The sequence below is a fragment of the Alosa sapidissima genome, chromosome 11, assembly GCF_018492685.1.
Source record: "Alosa sapidissima isolate fAloSap1 chromosome 11, fAloSap1.pri, whole genome shotgun sequence".
In the NCBI taxonomy this organism is placed as follows: domain Eukaryota; kingdom Metazoa; phylum Chordata; class Actinopteri; order Clupeiformes; family Clupeidae; genus Alosa; species Alosa sapidissima.
The window spans coordinates 38,312,512-38,331,504 of NC_055967.1; the positions used below are offsets into that span (position 1 = coordinate 38,312,512).

The 18,993-nt window shown below is 41.8% G+C and overlaps 2 protein-coding genes across 2 annotated transcripts in view; both read left to right on the forward strand.

Annotated features, from left to right (window-relative positions):
• mov10l1 (Mov10 like RISC complex RNA helicase 1) overlaps positions 1-2,029 on the forward strand; it is a 37,349-nt gene extending 35,320 nt beyond the window's left edge. The window contains exons 23-27 of the mRNA XM_042110002.1: positions 97-246; positions 532-639; positions 1,367-1,507; positions 1,711-1,802; positions 1,897-2,029. Of these exons, the coding sequence (XP_041965936.1) occupies positions 97-246; positions 532-639; positions 1,367-1,507; positions 1,711-1,802; positions 1,897-1,921 (516 nt within the window). The 3' untranslated portion in view covers positions 1,922-2,029. The remainder of the gene's footprint in view (positions 1-96; positions 247-531; positions 640-1,366; positions 1,508-1,710; positions 1,803-1,896) is intronic.
• Positions 2,030-7,671: 5,642 nt separating this feature from the next.
• Positions 7,672-9,641, forward strand: szl (sizzled). Its single transcript, XM_042110761.1, has 4 exons — positions 7,672-8,015; positions 8,445-8,617; positions 8,792-8,884; positions 9,010-9,641. The coding sequence occupies exons 1-4, from the start codon at positions 7,726-7,728 to the stop codon at positions 9,318-9,320; spliced, it is 867 nt and encodes a 288-aa protein (XP_041966695.1). The 5' UTR covers positions 7,672-7,725; the 3' UTR covers positions 9,321-9,641.
• Positions 9,642-18,993: the final 9,352 nt, after the last annotated feature.

Here is an 18,993-nt window from a genome sequence, read left to right on the forward strand (position 1 = left end):
GAGTAATGAGACCTTTGTATTCATCCATGAGAGTAATGAGACCTTTGTATTCATCCATGAGGTGTTTTTGTTTTGTTTTTGACTCCCTCACCCTAGGCCACTGAGATGCGGGAGGGTAATAACCCCTCCTGGTTCAACCCTGGCGAGGCTGTGCAGGTCATGCTGTACTGTTGCCAGCTGGCCAAGAGGCTCTACAACCCCATCTCCCCCACCGACATCGGCATCATCGCCCCCTACAGGAAACAGGTAGCCAACACCGACGCCACATCTAAGAGCTGCACCACTATTACAGTTGGCCTCTGTACCTCTGCCGTGCCTTGCATCCTGAATACCTTCAGGCCTCTGTACCTCTGGCGTGCCTTGCATCCTGAATACCTTCAGTCCATAGCAGCTCATGGGTTTTTCATGGTCGTTTGTCTGCTGAGACACAGGCCATGTGTGCGTGCGTGCGTGGCTGCTGTGTGTTTTGTGTTGATTCCAATTGTGTGTGTGTGTGTGTGTGTGTGTGTGTGTGTGTGTGTGTTGATTCAGGTGGAGAAGATGAGAGTCCTGCTCCACAGGGTGGGTCTAGCAGACATCAAAGTCGGCTCTGTGGAGGAGTTTCAGGGACAAGAATTCCTCGTCATCATCTTGTCCACGGTGAAGTGCACATCCATTCACCACTGATTCTGACCTGTAACAGTCACAGTTCAACCAGTCCTGTTGTTTCTGGAAGAACCAGGCAATCAGCTGTTCAGGCCTGCACAGAAAATACTCATCTAGATATATTACAGTAGCTACAGTTGGTGTGAAAATGGTTTAACTGGCTCTATTACCCGGAGAGAAGAAAGATACTCTTTTCTGACTGGCTGGTGGGTTGGCTATTAATTCTAAATAACAGGAGACCTATGAAGTAGATCTGGTAAAAAAAAAAAGTTTAATCACCGTTCCATATCAATGCTTATGAATGGTAACTATAACAACCATAGTAGGACGACGGTCGAGCCTGGAGGCAGGCTTCGCAACAATGGAATCAACTGTAAACAAGCTAACTGTCCATGCTATCACTGTTATAGGACTAAAGAAAGTTGTGCGTGCTATAAAGGCATGGCTATTGCCTATAGTGGCAACCGAGTGATAAGCGGGATAATGGCCTTCGAGTTGTCCTGTTATCCGGAATTAATGGACTTGTGGGGGTCTTGCCCTCGTCCATTAATTCTGTATAACAGGACACCTCGGCGGCTGTTGTCCCTTACAACACATACAATTCTGCATATGCTATGTATCTTGATCATGATGATGTTTCAGGGTAATTCGCTGTCAGTATACTTCACAGTCTTGGTGACAAAAGACTTTTGACGTTCTCCCATTTGACGTTTTCCACCAGGTGCGATCCAATGAGGCTGTGCTGGAGGAAGACCTTCAGAATGTCCTAGGCTTCCTCTCCAACCCAAAGCGCTTCAACGTGGCCATTACCAGAGCCAAAGCCCTGCTCATAGTTGTGGGCAACCCTCACATTCTCATCAAGGTACCTAAAGCCATTGTCCACTCTGTATCCTAAGATGTATTGTTACAATTTCACAGAAACATCCACCTTCATATTGATAATAGTAACCAACAATAAAGATTTATTTTCTACTGTTCTACCTCTATGGAAGCATACTTCTTTTCAGACGGTACAGCTATTGTGGATGAGATGTGTATTGATACAAGGTATTTAATGTTTTGCAGGACCCTTGTTTCAATGCCCTGCTGCAGTACGCTTACGACAACAGAGCCTTTGTCGGCTCTGATCCTCCAGTTTCTCTCCATGCGTCCCAGAGGTGTGTGCTCTTCTCTTGACAAATAGGAACAGATACACTTGTTTGTAAACTAATCATTGTTTATCATTTGTTTATTTTTTGTGCCACTCTTCAGGCCTAGCTCAGAGAAAGGAAGTTGACTGCACCCTGACTGGAGACCCTTACCTGGAAGTCTCTCTTCATCACTGTTTCAAAAGTACTGTTTGTGTATTTTGTTAATAAAATAAATAAGTCATTGCTATTGCCAAGCCCATGTGGTCTTTTCTTTTGTTCAGGACATTGTGTGGGCACATGAAGGATTTTTATGCCACATACATGGCAGTTATTTATCACCTACACCCTCACCAAAATATTGGATTTGAAGCTGAAGGTTAAAGTATTATTTTCAGTGATTTCTCCTTGTATTCTATACTGAGCAAAATGTATTTTTTTTTTCAATAATTGTAATTACAAAAGGCTTATTTCTCTAACATTTCTAAAGATATTTGTTAGCATGTTCTTCACCTTTGCGAAAATAAAACACCCAACTGACACAACCAGGCACGTGCAGAGAAGGGGGGGTACAGGGGCTCTAGCACCTGCCCTTTTTGCCCCTTTGATGTCCAAGTGCCCTTTTGACATGACCCGTTTTTTACTTTTTAAAATTTGTAATACTTACGCTAGTTCCAACGTAAATATTCCCTAAAATGTCTCATTAATAGTTTGTGAAATTAGAAATTTACAAAAATAACAATTTTCTGTTTTAATTGAAATGCCTTGCGGCCACCAATCTGTGACGTCATACATTCAGTGAACTCTCAGAAGGTGCACGCAGGTACAGTGCTGCAGGAGACGTTTGGGAGCACGGTAAGGTCACTTGGCAGTTAGCCTATCTGAACATGTAATAGTATTCAGCTTAGAGATAGAGAATAAAATATTTAAAGTTGTTTTATGTTTAATGAAGTAGGCCATCAAACCCGTTTTAACCATGTCATGGTCCATCCATTTCAATAACCTGGCAGCTTTGAAAATCTAAGGTTGAGCGTTCATAACATATTCTGTTTAGGTTACTATGGTATAGTAGTAGACCTAGTTCATAAAACAGAGTAGGCAAACCTTTTCTAAATCGTCATAAGCCGACGACATGGGCTACTGTAGTTGTTTAACCCAATTCCACACGTTCTCTGTTTACAGTAGGCCTAGGCTACATTATGCGTCATGTCACTCACGCACAGCACGTGAATCTGCAAGACACCAGCTTGCTAATGGTGGTAGTTCACTGTGATAAACATTAAAATTATAGCCTGACAAGCCAAACTAGGCAATAACGTATTTGCTGCCGCTAGGGTGCGTCTAGATTTCTAGGCTATTAAAATTAGCTTTGAATTTAATCAATAAGATGAAAGATGTTTTATTTTTATATAATTTGCATGTAGCCTATGTATTCTCTATTGGGTTGTAATCAAAATTAAGTTTTAAATAAAGTTAACACATTTTCTGAAACGTTTGTTCCATGTGCCCTTTTTTTAAATTTGAGCCCCTGCCCCTTCAAAGGTCTCTGCACGCCCCTGGACACAACAAAAGATGCTGGTTAAATCAAACCTGCATGTTGCGTCTTTATTTTTGTTCGGTATAAATTACTTCCTCATTAAGCCACTTTGATAAATGGTGCATTGTCTGTCTTAAAAACTGACACATCTGTACAGTTAGTCACAGTATGTACACAAAAGGCATTTTCAGTATTGATCATCAAGATAGATAGATACTTTATTGATCCCCAGGGGAAATTCAAGAATCAAGGAGGTATATGGAAGCATATGTGTAGCTTAATTTATTTATTTAGTTTAGAATTAGTTCCCGCCTTGACGAGTGACTTGACAGATTACAGATCGAATTGCCATTTGAATTTTGCAACACAAAGAGTGTGGCAAAGTGCAATGCAATCACGGGGGAGAACTATTTCTTTTCCATTTGAATAAAATGCCTCAAAACGATGGCAAAGCGTTTTGCCCAAAATAATCCAAATTGTTTTCAGGCTGGAATTGTCAGTTTTGCCAAATATGTTTTCAAAATGCAATCCTACATTGCACTTTGAATATTAAATTGCAAAACGAATTGACAGTTAAATGATGAAACTGAATATTGAAATGTAAAATGAATTGCCATTTGAATTTTGAGACTGAAGTACCATGGCAAAATGGAATGCAATTCAATCCATGTTTACTCTATTTGTTAACCAAAATTATTCAAATTGATTTTAGGATAGCATTGTCACTTTGCAGATTAAAATACAATTTGTTGGAAATTTTATGTAATTTTATGTAATTTAATTTTGCAAATTGCAATATTAAATGACATAATGAATTGGCAATTGCATAATGTAATGTCTTTTTGAATTGCATATTGCAGATTGCATTCTCATTTGAATTAAGCTACACATATGCTTCCATAGAGGTAGATTTGTGCTGCACTTGTCCTGTTATGTATTGCCGTGGTTTACTAACTGTATTGTACAAGTTCTGTTTGACCACAGACAAATACAGCCCATCTGTAGCTGCATTGTTGCCCACCACATTTGGAAAGTGACATCATAAAGTAATTGAGTAGATTAATGAGTTAATGTATTAAGCTAATGAATTGAGCTCTGTTGTGTTAAAAGCGTGCATCACTTGGTGTGATGTTCTGCTCATTAGCCAAGCAGCCAACCATACGATGTGCCAATGGCCCATATTAGAGACTTAAATGGCCACGCACATCAGTGGCCCATATTAGTGACATGAATGGCCACGCACATCAGTGGGCCAAAGAAGCCATTATTCATGCATTGTTGATGTATCGTGGAATTAGCCTTGCAAAGTGAGTTTAATATGGCAAGAGCGGGTTGTCAGTCAACACCACAGCCCCTTGACCAGAACATGCCTCAGACTAGAGACTCATTCACAAACCCTTCTGCGTGGCTCACAGTTATAGAAATACAGCACCCTATGACTCGGATGCCTGCTAGACTTGTGATTTCCTCTTGAGAGCATGTTTGATTTTTCCCATTTGTCTTTATCATAACAGACTTGTTTGGTCACAACTGACATGCTCCACCGTCTCGCTGAAACTCAAGGATTCAAAAGTCAACAAAAGACACTCTGATTTCCTACAGTGTATGTGTGCGTTTGCACGTCCTCGTCTGTCTGAAAGGAAGGGATCGCTGCCGCCAGGTCTCGTGTTTATGTGCCATGCGGCGTCTCCAGCAGACCTGGCCCCAGAGACTGTATTCATGTGACAATTGAGTGCGAGTCTGTCTGCAGTGACAGCCCCAGTGGAGCCCAGAGGGCTAATGACCGGGAGAGCTGGACAGGAGACTGGGCTGAAGGGGGAGGGTGTGATGGTAGACCAGGGAGGAACACATGACAGCTCTAATGAGTCAGGAGGAGCTGGCTTTCATGTGAGCGGAGTGGGACGAGCTGGAGGTCTTTGATGTGGCTTTCAGGTGCTGTTCTCCTGCCCTGTTCTCCTGCCCTCCTGTTCTCCTGCCCTACTGTTCTCCTGCCCTCCTGTTCTCCTGCCCTGTTCTCCTGCCCTCCTGTTCTCCTGCCCTCCTGTTCTCCTGCCCTGCTCTGTATTCCACAGCTTGTTGCCATACTTGGGTTCTGTTTGGGTTTGACAAGTTCTCTGCTGAACTTTTCTAGTCCGGCCTTGTTGAAGTTGGCCAAATTCTTATAGAATATTATTCTAAAACACCTAATTAAAATATAAACGTTTCGGCAGGAATCTTCAAACATAACATACTTCATGACCCTGAAAGGTCGCTTTCTTGTTTTTCAATGAATAATAGGCTTGGTGAAGTGAAGTCAATCTGCGATCTAATATCTTGCTCAAAACATTTGATGGATACTGACATGTCATTGTGCCTCTTTCAGACAATGCTGATGTTTTGGATTGAGAGCCAGACAGATTTACTGATGTTGTTTATTGTCCGATATATTGCATGGCCAGGTGCCCATTAGGTGACACCATGCGCACATTACCAACACAAACACACAGGGGCAGGAGGGACATTAGAAAGCAAAACATGCTCCTGGGGTGGATTACTCCATGCCAGACAAAGGCAGGTTAGTCAAACAAATGCTCCCCATTGTTCTTACAAATTGGTGTGTGGCTCTAATTGACCCATATGCATGGTGCAGCTTCGGCTGGGTCAGGGGGGGCGGCGAAGGGAGCCATTGGGCCCGTGGACGGGACGGCAGGGCAGCCTTGGAGACGAGCTGAGGAGTGGCTCTGTGCAGATCTGTCACATATCACACAGCATACTGTCTGACAGAGTGATGTGCTGCTAGCCAACTGCTAGCCATGTTTAGATAAAGAGGCGTTTACAGCCTTGATCCAGCCTTGGAGCTGCACAAGTCTCTTATGTTCTATAAATGTGAATCTTCTGGCTCTTCATGTGAAATTGCATATGGGACATACTTTTGGATTTTTTCAGATAACTAACCTTGGTCACATTTGACATTATTATTTTACCAGTGATTTACAGCCAACAGTTCAGATAAACACATTCAAAATGTTTCACAAAAGACATGAATTTGTATGTTCAGTATTAACACCAAGTCTCTGTTTAAATATAGAGACTGTCAGAAGTTCATCACTCCTTTCAAAAATAAAATGGATTAAATAAATAAATGAAATATTGTGTATCTAAATTGTTCAGGTAATGTGAACTACAAACAGTCTTCCAAATCAGATAGAGAACAAATCAGATGGTTTGCCCAAGCAAAAAACAGTTAATTGCCAATTGGTCCTAACATCTGATGCTATCATACAGTTGTAACAGCATTCTCAATTAGGCCAGTTTAGTCTATAAGGCAGACGACCGTCAGAACAGCGGCTAAATGATAGCATTTAGCATTTCAATATGAAAACAGCACAGGGACACATCAAAGGCATTTGATGGGGTGGCTGAGGCAGCAGACAGACTGCCCCTAATGAGAGTGATGAGCCAGGCAGAGGAGTCTGACTGCAGAGGAGCTCAAATTAACATACAGGAGACTCCAGAGGAGCTGTCAACGCACAGGAGTCTGCCAGTCTGACCAGACCTTCCTCTTAGACAACACACAGGCACTGTAGCAGTCTGACCAGACCTTCCTCTTAGACAACATACTGACGTCTGACCATACCTTCCTCTTCTTAGACAACACACAGGCACTGTAGCAAGGCCAGTCTGACCATACCTTCCTCTTCTTAGACAACACACAGGCACTGTAGCAAGGCCAGTCTGACCAGACCTTCTTCTTAGACAACACACAGGCACTGTAGCAAGGCCAGTCTGACCAGACCTTCCTCTTCTTAGACAACACACAGGCACTGTAGCAGGGCCACATGTACTGTTCTATACATCTCTAGATACAAATGAGAAATACATAAAGATGCTGTTGAGCCTGTGAGAAAGAGGAAATGGTTTATTCAGATACAAAACATATCATACATACCACATGTGTGCAAGTCTAGAATGACTCCTCACCAACATCAATAACAGCTATCTACCTCTGAAGATAATCACCATTGAAACTTACAGTGACCTTCCCTTTATTGATAAACATGTCCATGTATTGAATTGAACTTGCATTCTACATACTATGTGCAGTGGCATTACACATACTTTTGTTGATTATTTGTAGACTATCACATCAGTTATATTTTTGCCAGTAGACTGATGGATGGATAAGCTAGGGCTGTGAGTCTGAGCTTTGATTGTTTGTCTAATGTCCCCCTCCCCTCCCTCCCTCTCGTCTGCAGTCAGTTATCTCCTGCTTCACACGTCGTCTGCACTTCTTTGATAGGCTGTTGATAACTGGGCTTGCCTGAGGCGCCCGCCTGTATAAATAGGCCAGGACTGACCCTCACTCCAGCAGGTCTCTAGCTACTCAAGACTCTCACTCCTCAGCACACCCTGACGACCGCTCCGCTCTGCTGTACCATGGCTCTGTTTGTCTTGTTCAGTGCCCTGGGCTCCCTGGCTCTGCTTGCTCAGAGCTGGGCCTTCGACTTGGGCCAGTCTACTCGCTGCGTGCCCATACCCAACAAGATGAGCGTATGCCAGGACGTGGGCTACTCAGAGATGAGGCTGCCCAACTTACTCGGGCACAGCAGCCTGGAGAGTGAGGTGGTGCCCCGCTCGGAGGACTGGCGTCCACTGCTGCAGACCGGATGCCACCCGCAGGCCAAAGCCTTCCTCTGCTCCCTAATCGCTCCTGTCTGCTTGGATACGTAAGTATTATTCACCCTTTCCTATATCAGGACATCACCTATACCTTTCCTATCAGGACATCACCTATACCTTTCCTATCAGGACATCACCTATACCTTTCCTAGTACCTTTCCTATCAGGACATCACCTATACCTTTCCTAGTACCTTTCCTATCAGGACATCACCTATACCTTTCCTAGTACCTTTCCTATCAGGACATCACCTATACCTTTCCTAGTACCTTTCCTATATTAGGACATCACCTATACCTTTCCTAGTACCTTTCCTATCAGGACATCACCTATACCTTTCCTAGTACCTTTCCTATATTAGGACATCACCTATACCGTTCCTATTTCCTATTAGGATATCACCTAATTCCCTTTTTGCATGTATCCCTACATGAGCACTGTATGACCAAAGATGTTTGTTGTTTTCCATCATGCAGGTTTATCCAGCCATGCCGTAGTCTGTGTGTGGCTGTGCGGGCTAGCTGTGCTCCTGCCCTGGGCTGCCAGGGCCATGCTTGGCCAGAGGCGCTGGACTGTGAGCGCTTCCCTGCCCATGAGGACATGTGTCTGACCTCTCTGACTAAACCCATGGGTGGCTACCTGCTTAAAGGTAAACAAACCTCCTCCATGAACACTATCCACACTCTTTATTATGCCCATCTAAGATCAAAAGGCAAACATGCATTTTCAAATGCTAAGTCAACATTCTATATGGATTCTGTGTAGAGCCTGGGTGTGCTGTTGTTTTTGAGCGTGGAATTGACTGGAGTCTTTGCCTTCATAGATTTACCTCAGCCTGCCTGTCAAGACTGTCCTGCTGTGCACGAGCTGCCTTCCCTGAAAGCGCTGCTGGATTCATTTTGCCTCAGTGATTTTGGTGAGTATTTTAGGCTACTTATAAGCTTATAAGGGGGCATGTTGCTACATGTTTTCTAGATATTTACGTAGCCTAAGCTATTTTTTTGTTATCACACTGACTGAACCTCTTCCCATCATTTCTAGTTGTCAAAGCTAAACTGACGCGCCGTCGTCTGTTGTCTGACGAGCCGGAGTTCGATGTGGACGGACGGGTAGAGTTCATCCAACAAGGCCCCCTCCTGCCTTACGACACCAACAGCCTCCTGCAACAGTGGCTGCTCATCAACCTGCGCTGCGCTCAAACGCTGGTCCGCCCTGGCCGTGCCCAGCTCTACCTTCTCACGGGAAAGGTCCAATCCGACGCCACCGTGGCGCTAATGCAGCTTTTCCCTTGGCACAAGAAAGACCTAAACATTGCGGTGGCGACACGCAAATGGAAACACCACATATGTTGAAAGGACAAAAAGTGAAATCGTAGTGGAGGTCAGACCAATGTCTGCCCGTTGGGGGAACTTATTTGGGGAGGAACAACACTGAGCAGTGGGACTGGACTAGTGAGCACTGAAGAAGCTGGCTTCTCCAATTGGCTCGCTGCTGCCCCCCTCTGGTCAAGTCAGTGACTCAATGCAGCTCTTTGAGGAGAGAAGATAATGCACTCGGTATTGTACATAGAAACACACAAAAGGAAAATTATTTGTAAAGACTAATATTTGTATTCAGATTTGTGTGTATATTTATCTGTATTTGTTCAATTAATAAAATATCATGGATTCAGAGTTTATTGTATCCTTCCAGTCCTTTAATATGATACATCACAACTAGACAGAAGTACATTATTTCAAGGAAATGAATGATACATAGACCCTAGGGTCACATGGACAAAAAAAGAGAAAATAAAAGACAAACAAAAATGAATGTAAACAACATTTTTCTCATACAAAAGAGGCAAAATTGATGCTCATGCATAATGTAAGGAAAAACACAAATCTAACCAATGGCAGCTGTGAATAGTAGTGAATACTTTCCAGGGCAACAACAGATCCTGGATCAGATCCAGCCCTCACCCCAACCAGTCTGCGTGGTGTAGCCTACACAATGTGGTGGAGAGAGAACAAGACTGAAAAAGAATACACTACCATCCAGAAAATAATGATATACTATATGATAATAAATCCATTTACAGAATACACTACCATCCAGAAAACTATTACTATATAATAATATATCCATTTACGTGATGATCCATTCTCTCCTGAATTATATGCTAAGGTCTGTCAGTGGACTATGAGCTTACATTCAGGTTGTTGATATTCTCTCTCTCTCTTTCTCTCTCTCTCTCTCCCTCTCTCTCCCTCTCCCTGTTAAACAGAAGTTCCCCTTTAGGTTTCAAATAAAAGCTGTGGCTTACTGTTCTGGGTCACTGCCTGGGGTAATGGTCTAGATATCTGACCACACCACCAACACTTGATGGTAAGATTAGATGATAAGTAAAAGGGCTCAGGATATTACGTTATGAAAACACCATAATGTGGATATGACATCACACTGTGGAAAATTCTGGTGCAAATGGTGTTAAAACTTAATCTTAGGTATGGTTATTCATCTGAGAGTGTATGGTTTATATGGTATATGCTTTGTTGAGTGGCTATCATAAACACTGTTCTCAGGGTGCAGTGTTGGTTTCACAAATGTTTTATTCCACCACCTTTTCCCAATATAAGTATATATACTCTTTTGATCCCGTGAGGGAAATGTGGTCTCTGCATTTATCCCAATCCGTGAATTAGTTAAATACGTTCTTACGCACAGATTTGATCTTAGACTGTGCGTACGCTCAAATCCATGCCAACGCTCAGATTTATAAAAAACGTCTTTGACGTGGAAAAATGCTTATCTCCACGTCAGGTTCAAACTTGACGTACGACCATTTCCTTGTGGTAATGCCGGGGTACTGCAAGTAATCTGAGGTCTAAGTGCGATGCATTTTCAAAATTCCAAGACCAACGATCTCATATCTTTCTTTGCCATATGCATGATCAATATCAGAAGATTTTTAAAGACGTTTTTGGACGCAGCTAAATGTTTCATGGTTTGGCATAAAACTGCTAATGAGAACTATAGCCCACTTAAGAAAGTGAAAAAACGTTTAGCTTACTTATTTCATAATATCTAAAAAACACCAAGACCTACGATAGAATGATTGAAACATTCTTACAGGTGATCTAGTATATTTGGTGTTCTCACCAATCTAATATTGACCATAAAATGTCCAATTGGCCTCGTTTAGGAGAGGAAAAGTAGGCTACATTTGTGCCAGGGATGTAGTGGTAAAATAAGAGGTGGGTGAACTATGAATTCTGCAATCTCGGTGAGGTGGACTGCGCCATGCGGTATCGGATTTTTAAAAAAGGCATTCAGAACATGTTTGATAATGGTGGAGGTTAATGTACAGTATTGGGAATATAGGATAGTATTGGATAATACCGTTTTGAATGTTAAAAGTGAATAAACTCTTTTGAGAGGTGGATAAACTAAGAGGTGGGTAGGCCTAAACTCTATTTCTGAAATTGCAGAGGTGGATAAACTGCGTTTACTCGCGTTTAGCCTCCACTACATCCTAATTTGCGCTCATAGGCCTATTCCCAGCTCCGTAACAGAAAGGTAATATTTGAATGTAAGCTATACAATGTAGGCTATAGATATTTTATATCATATATAGCCTACACAACCAAGGGACGGAAGTTATCCTCTGAAAGCAGGGCATCTTCATATTTAGTGTTGCGTCGGAGTTGCGTAAAGAGGTGCAGAGCGTGCACCTGTTTGCTTTTTTTGACTGGCAGCCGCAGTGCCCGTCAAGATTAGATGACAATACGTGAGTTGGATAATGTAGGCTAAAATATAAAGGTAGGCATAAAGCAAACAATAAAGGAAAATGTTTAAGCCATTTGACATTATTGAAAGAAAACGATAGCAAAGATATGCAGAATTAATTAATAGTGACCGGCGAACTAGGCTACTTTTTCAGCAAAAACATAGCCTATCCTAAAAGAAACGTTAAGCCTACATGACATATCACGCTTATAATTTAGTCCTCTGTTTTGTAGGCTAAATCAGCATATTACCCTGGATCATATTGGAAACGTACAGTAGCCTGCTGTATCATAACGTATAGGATTATGCTGTAGGCCTAGAGGTCTTTCCTTCATAAGGTAGGCCTACCCAATTTTTTTTCTACAAAGTAGGCCTAAACATACTAAATGTTGCTTATTCACATTACTGCAAGCAAAAGGAATGAAAGCGAGCCGAGGACAATGGACATGGATGCATACGATCTCTTTCCAGAAAGCTTTGCTGGAAAAAAACATAATTAGTTAAGCTATTCGAACTGACGCATATAGGCTAGTTAACATCAGATGGCATAGGCTAGGCCTATACTAATGTTTTTAATATATAATTTTACATAGGCTACAGCTTTTAGGCCATTGATTTCATTAAAACATATGCTAATGATATTGATGAGGGGGTGTTTACAAGGTGGAGACCTAAAACCATCCTGCTGCGCATAAGTTGACGTTCATTTGTGATTTATAATGGGCACATCTGGAAGGGTGGCGTACGCACGTTTTTTTGTACGTACGTTCGTTTTCTCTGAATCACGCGTACGATAATTTCAGAAATGATCTAAGATCAAATGAAGGATGGTTTCTACGCAACACTTTTATAAATGAGGCCCCAGGTGCCCAAGCCCTTCCAACCAGAGGGGCACGAGGACCCAGCAGACGAAGCCTGAACACACAACACTCACTAGTCTGCTTGTGAGAGACTTGCAACACTGACCAGGGAAATGGACCACAATGCCCATCTGTAAGTGCAGAGGCTGACCAGGGAAATGGACCACAATGCCCATCTGTAAGTACAGCTGTGCTTGTTGCACTGTCTGCTGGAACCCACTACCAGGAGCTGAGCTGAGCTTTTTCACTGGGACTCCCTCCACTCCTCCTTCTTTTTCTCTCTCATCCAGTCCCCATCTCCTCCCTCCCTTCCTCCCTTTAAGCACAAATGCAGCCGAATGGGCTCAATGCATCTCCCAGCTGAGGCACATTCCTTTTGGTTTCCACTTGTGTCTGTCTGGGTCAGTGTTTCTGTGATTAAATATATAGTTTATTATTTTCTCTCTCTTTCTTCTCTTTCCTATGCTTTTATTTTTTTATTAGTGAAACACACTCAGCACACAGTGAGGTGAAACACTAATCCCAGCACAGTGAGCTGCCTGCATCAACAGCGGCGCTCGGGGAGCAGTGAGGGGTTAGGTGCCTTGCTCAAGGGCACTTCAGCCGTGCCTACTGGTCGGGGTTTGAACCGGCACCTCCAGTAACAAGTCCGAAGCGCTAACCAGTAGGCCACGGCTGCCTACAATATGTCCATTATGAACATTTATACCAAATAAATCAGAAACTTAATTATTCTGTTTGCAGCCTTATGTCTCTTGAAGTGAGAGAGTACCAGCTTCGAGGCATTTATGTAGAACATAGAACATCTAGACTGAAGGGATGGTTATGTAGAACATAGAACATCTAGACTGATGGGATGGTTATATAGAACATAGACTAGAACAGTGGTCCCCAAACTTTTTCTTCCGAGGGCCAGCTTTCTATGCCTGGCTCTAAGAGAGGGCCAGAGACTCGGAGTATATCAACCATAAATAGCTTAGTGCTGTGAACAACAGCAGTCTACCTTAGTTGAATATTCCATTACATTAAATTATCACTGCAATTTAATACCATTGCTAGCTGTGTTTATGTTGCCACCATGTCATATCAGTATAAAATGTAGCTCAAATGAAATAATACTAATAATTGTGGGAGCCGTGGCCCACTGGTTAGCACTCTGGACACCTAACCCCTCACTGCTCCCCGAGCGTCGCCATTGAAGCAGGCAGCTCACTGCGCCGGGATTAGTGTGTGTTTCACCTCACTGTGTGTTCACTGTGTGCTGTTTGTGTTTCACTAATTCACCGATTGGGTTAAAATGCAGAGACCAAATTTCCCTCACAGGATCAAAAAAGTATATATACTATACTATACTATACTATACTAATAAAAAATACTCTGTTTCTTTGCATACATAGCTCAAGTTGTGAACAAGCAATATCCTACAAATAATTTAAAGTTATCAAACTATGATAGTTTTATGAAGTGCTGGCAAACACATCTGAAATGACCACCATTCTAACTTTCACTCACCTGATGAGAACTTTGAACTCTGTATGAACATTTGAACGTGTGAATAAAAAATAGAAATAATTATCCCAGAAAGTCCCAGAAATATGATTTGAATAGAAGTTAGTTAGTTATTAACAAATAATGATAAACGTTTAGAATACTTTGAGCACTGATGCAGTCAGCATAGGCCTCTTACATTGTTTGCAGGTAGGCCTATATTTCATTCCGTTTTCGATGGCAAACGCGAAACAGCGCCAAAACAACCACCAGTGGACAAAAAGACTATTACATGTGTACTGTTAAGACTCGCCATAGAGAATGACTGGGGAAATTACGGAGGGTCCGTGTATCATTCGTTCATTTGATATTCAATTGAGAATCCAAAATCAAAAAAACAAAAAATGACTTGTAATTTTATTATTTGTTTATGAATGTGATACAAACAAACAAATAACACTTTGTTTTTCAGACTTTTGATTTCATAGTCAGATCAAAAATAGAACATTTAAAAAACGGCATAGGGCTCAAACTGATTTTGATATTATTTTTTTTCCGATTTCTGTGACCTGGGGCCTGTTGCACAAAAGCAGAATTAAGACATCTGGGATAAGTTACTGAGCTGCACTCAATGAATCCAAAACAAGAGCGCACAGGCTTAATTGGTTGCACAACGAGCAAGCCAGGATGAGCAGACACGGATTCATCAAGCCAGGTGAAACCTATCCTGGATAAGTGCGCACTCACGGCTCCCTCAAATAGACCCCGCCACCGATCACAGATTCACTGATTCACCATGGCAACTAGAATGGCTTCATTGCTTCTTCTACGGTGTGAAGTAGGCAGCGATAGCCTTTTCACAACAGCAACAAACAGCAACACCTCTGTTTAGGAGAATATTGCAACTAGTGCCGCGACCACCACGCGCAAAATGGTTAGGCACTCCCGTGACGTCACATTGTCGCATGACAGGTCAGGAATGGCGATATGTAAAAGTTAATTAATGATCACAAGCGTTTAAATAATGACAGTGGGTCTAGTTATATGTGATAACAATGTTTAGTGGACAGTGGAATAACTATTGGTGTCCGTTTGTGGTGACTGCTGACTGAGATAAGGGATGAGATTAAATAGATCCTGGAACTTAGCCTGAGGGGTATTCCAGAAAGCAGGTTTACTGGCTTAACTAGGTATGTTAACCCAGAGTTAGCGGTAAACCTGGGATTTCAGTTCCTGAAAGCTCAAAAATGATCAGGCTATGGTAACACAGGCTCTGAACTGAACTGGGTATGTAAACCCAGAGTAAACGGTAAACCTGGGATTTCAGTTCCAGAAAGCTCAAAAATGATCAGGCTATGTAAGTAACTATGGTAACATAGGCTCTGAACTTAACCTGGTAGGGGGTAGGTTTTGCTCAGGTTATGTTCAATTATGTTCGGTTATTTTAGTGCATGTTCAATCAGGCCGCTATTTTTACACTTGTCACACAATGGCGTTTCATTTTGACGAAGGTCCGTTTGACAAAGAAGCACAAAATCATGTAGAGTGGGTCCCAGTTAAAAATTGACACTTCATTCACGATCAAGGTGATTCACGCAGCTGGGTGAAATGTAAGTACAACTGCAGCCGCTTGGGGGCAGCATAGTCCGCTGTGGCGTTCCACGGTCGAACCAGACGGCGCATTCGACAGCAAGGGCTGTGATTGGCCGAGTTTTCAGTGTGTTTCTCTGTGTTTTTAGCAGCCCCTGCAACATACTAGTCCACTGTAGCCTAAGCTTTGTACATAATGTTAAATATAGTTTTGGATTCAGTGGCAAGATTTCTTGATTGTACAGTGCCTGTCTCTCAGTAGGCTAATGTTTTAAAATGAGAGCTTCGTCAGCTGGCAGTAGGCTACTTTGTCGGTAGTCATGAGAAGTTCGCTTGCTAACAGAACATAAATATGCTGCCCAGAAACCTTGTGAATAGTTCTGATTTTTTTACTACACTAACGAGGTTGAAATATAGCCTTTGCCTACAGCATCTCCTTAACAGTAATGTTAACAAAATGACAGCATTCATATGACAAAGAAAAACGAATTCGGTCACTCAAGACTGTGCCACAGCAATCAGTGTAGGCTACAGTCCTACCCAATAGGCCTACTCGAAGCAGATAGCGTTGTCTGACGGTCCAGTGGGTTAATGCACGTATGTCAGGTCTGCAACTTTCAGGCAGTTCTGAGTTCGAATCTAGGCAGGAGCAGAGCCATATAAAGGCCTAGGCCTATTGCTATCATTTTTTGCAAGGTGTTGTTCCTGGCAATAGGCTACTTGTTTATAAGACGTTTGGTGATTAATTGATAGCTGTTTTTGGGACACGTTAAATGTTCTTTATTGAGTGTCCCAGTGACGCCACTTCCATTTGCCATCTTTCAAAAAAGTTTGAACGCCAGTCTATGGCGAAAAATAAATGATTTTCTGGTCCCGGTTGACTTGTGCCTTGAATTACCCATATGATGTCAATTTTAAAGACAATTTTTCATGTAAAGACATTTGCAGTTTGTTTCGTATCTACTGAATTACAACATTGTGAAAGATCGTAATTCCAACGACTACAAACCCATCAGTCGCGCTAGTGACGTTAGCTCATTCACAGCCACACTAGATTGTACAAGCATACCAGCAACAGATCTTAAAGCCCCCCTGTGTAAGAAATTCTCCCATCTAGTGGTTAGGAATTATATAGCAACCAACCTCTCAAGCACTGCCTCGTTTAGAACTACGGGAGCCGTCACACATCAAAACTGACACTAGTTCTGGAGTCCTAGCACGTTGAAGCATAAACTTCTCTCTGAAAGCGTAACTCTCGCCAAAATGCACCCTAGGGTGTTTTGTGAATGTACACGAGTCAAACTTTCGTTTAAAAGCATAATTATGTCTGAAGAGCCACTTTCAAGCTTGTCCGTGTTGTGGAGTTTTGAATGGGAACTATTTTTTGATACATGATCGCGTCAAAATCGCTATTTTTAAAACACTAAGAAGGCTCGACACAGCATGAAACTTCGATCGAAGTATCATCAGTGTCTCTACACATGAACTCGAGCATTGAGAACATTGTTCGTGTACACAGTGTTCACTAAAAGAAAGGTTTTGAACAACTCACTTGGGTTTTGTGCTCGCTGCCATCAGTCAAGGAGTGAGTTGTCCAAAACCTTTTTTTTTAGTAAACTATGTGTACACTAGCAATGTTCTCAATGCTCAAGTTCATGTGTAGAGACACTGATGATACTTCGATTAAAGTTTCACGTTGTGTTGAGCCTTCTTAGTGTTTTAAAATATACCATTGCTTGTGTGCAATGCCAATGCAACTCTTTCGGACCGAGCTAGCTAGCTATCGTTAGCACAGTAAACGGAAAGTGAATGGGAACGGCTAGGTAGTAGGCTACTGCAGCTAAGGACGCATGTTATGTCCCTTGCTGGCCACCGGTATTTTAACATGGCGCATGTACATGGCTAGTCGCCCCTGTGCTATGTAGATTTAAATGAGGATTTCTAAGCCAATAGGTATGCTTCGAATTGGTGGTGGTCATAATTAAACATGAATGAGGCCACATTTATCAATGGTAAATGTTGATTTAGTTAACAAACAACTGAAAACGTTACACAGGGGGGCTTTAAGTGATGAAAGATTTAAGACATGGGCAAAGAATGGTGTTACTGCTTACTGTACTCTTATACAGAAGGGGTCATTAAAGAACTTCCAAATTATGAAGGAAGATTATGGTCTTGAACAGCAAGATTTTTACAGATTCCTCCAGATGAGACATTGTTTTGATACACTTAAGAAAGATGTAGATATGGCAAATTTAGAGAAAGGATTGATGAAAATCTTCATATCTGCTTATAACTGTGAATCTAATTCTAAAATCATATCCAAGATATACAGCTGTTTCTCACAGATGAAATCACAAGAGTCACTGTATATTAAGGAAAAATGGGATAGTGAAATTAATGATGTCATCTCTCAGGAGGATTGGTACATTATCTGCCAAACACAATGGAAAACCACTAGTTCTCTATGCTGGCGGGAATTCTGTTGGAAGAATCTTGTACGTTTCTTCATAACCCCCCAACAAAAGCGACACTACACTACTGACTCAGACTGTTGGAGACTATGTCAAACAGATAATGCAAATCACTATCACATATTTTGGTCCTGCCCAGTGCTAGTCCCTTACTGGATAAGTGTCCATAAGGTTTTACAAGAGGTTTTCCGAGTTACTATTCCCTTTAGATTTGACATTCTATACTTGAGTAACTTTCCAAAAGAGATACATGCTAAGGACAAGAAACTTATGTCCATCTTACTAGCAGCATGTAGAAAGGCCATAACTCGTAAATGGCTAAAGCAACAGGCTCCTTTGATTGATGACTGGATAGACATAGTTTATGATATATACAAAATGGAAAGATTGACATATTATCTCCAACTCCGGCAAGAAGATTTTGACAGCATATGGGTTAAGTGGACCTTTTATATTGCTCCCAGAAGAGTAGATTTTATATAACGTATACTGTATATACTTAATTTAAGTACACACATTTCCCACTTCTATAATGTATATAGTTCTGTTTATGGTACCAGACAGACCTTTTATTGAAGGCCATGGACAAGTTATCAAAAGACAGTCAAGTGTCTTCTTTGTTTGCTTGTACTATATGTTTGCTTTTTCTGTATGTGAATCACATGAGAAATGTGACGGGTAATAACCTGGAGATTGGCCAGATGTTTTTTTGATTGTACTAATGTGAGTGGTATTGCTTATCTAAGTCTTATGTCCCGGATTTACTTTTTTGTTTTTCATGCTTATGAGTGAACAGTTGTTGGGCAGGATGCAAGGTGTCTTTAATGATGAATATTTTCTGTAAT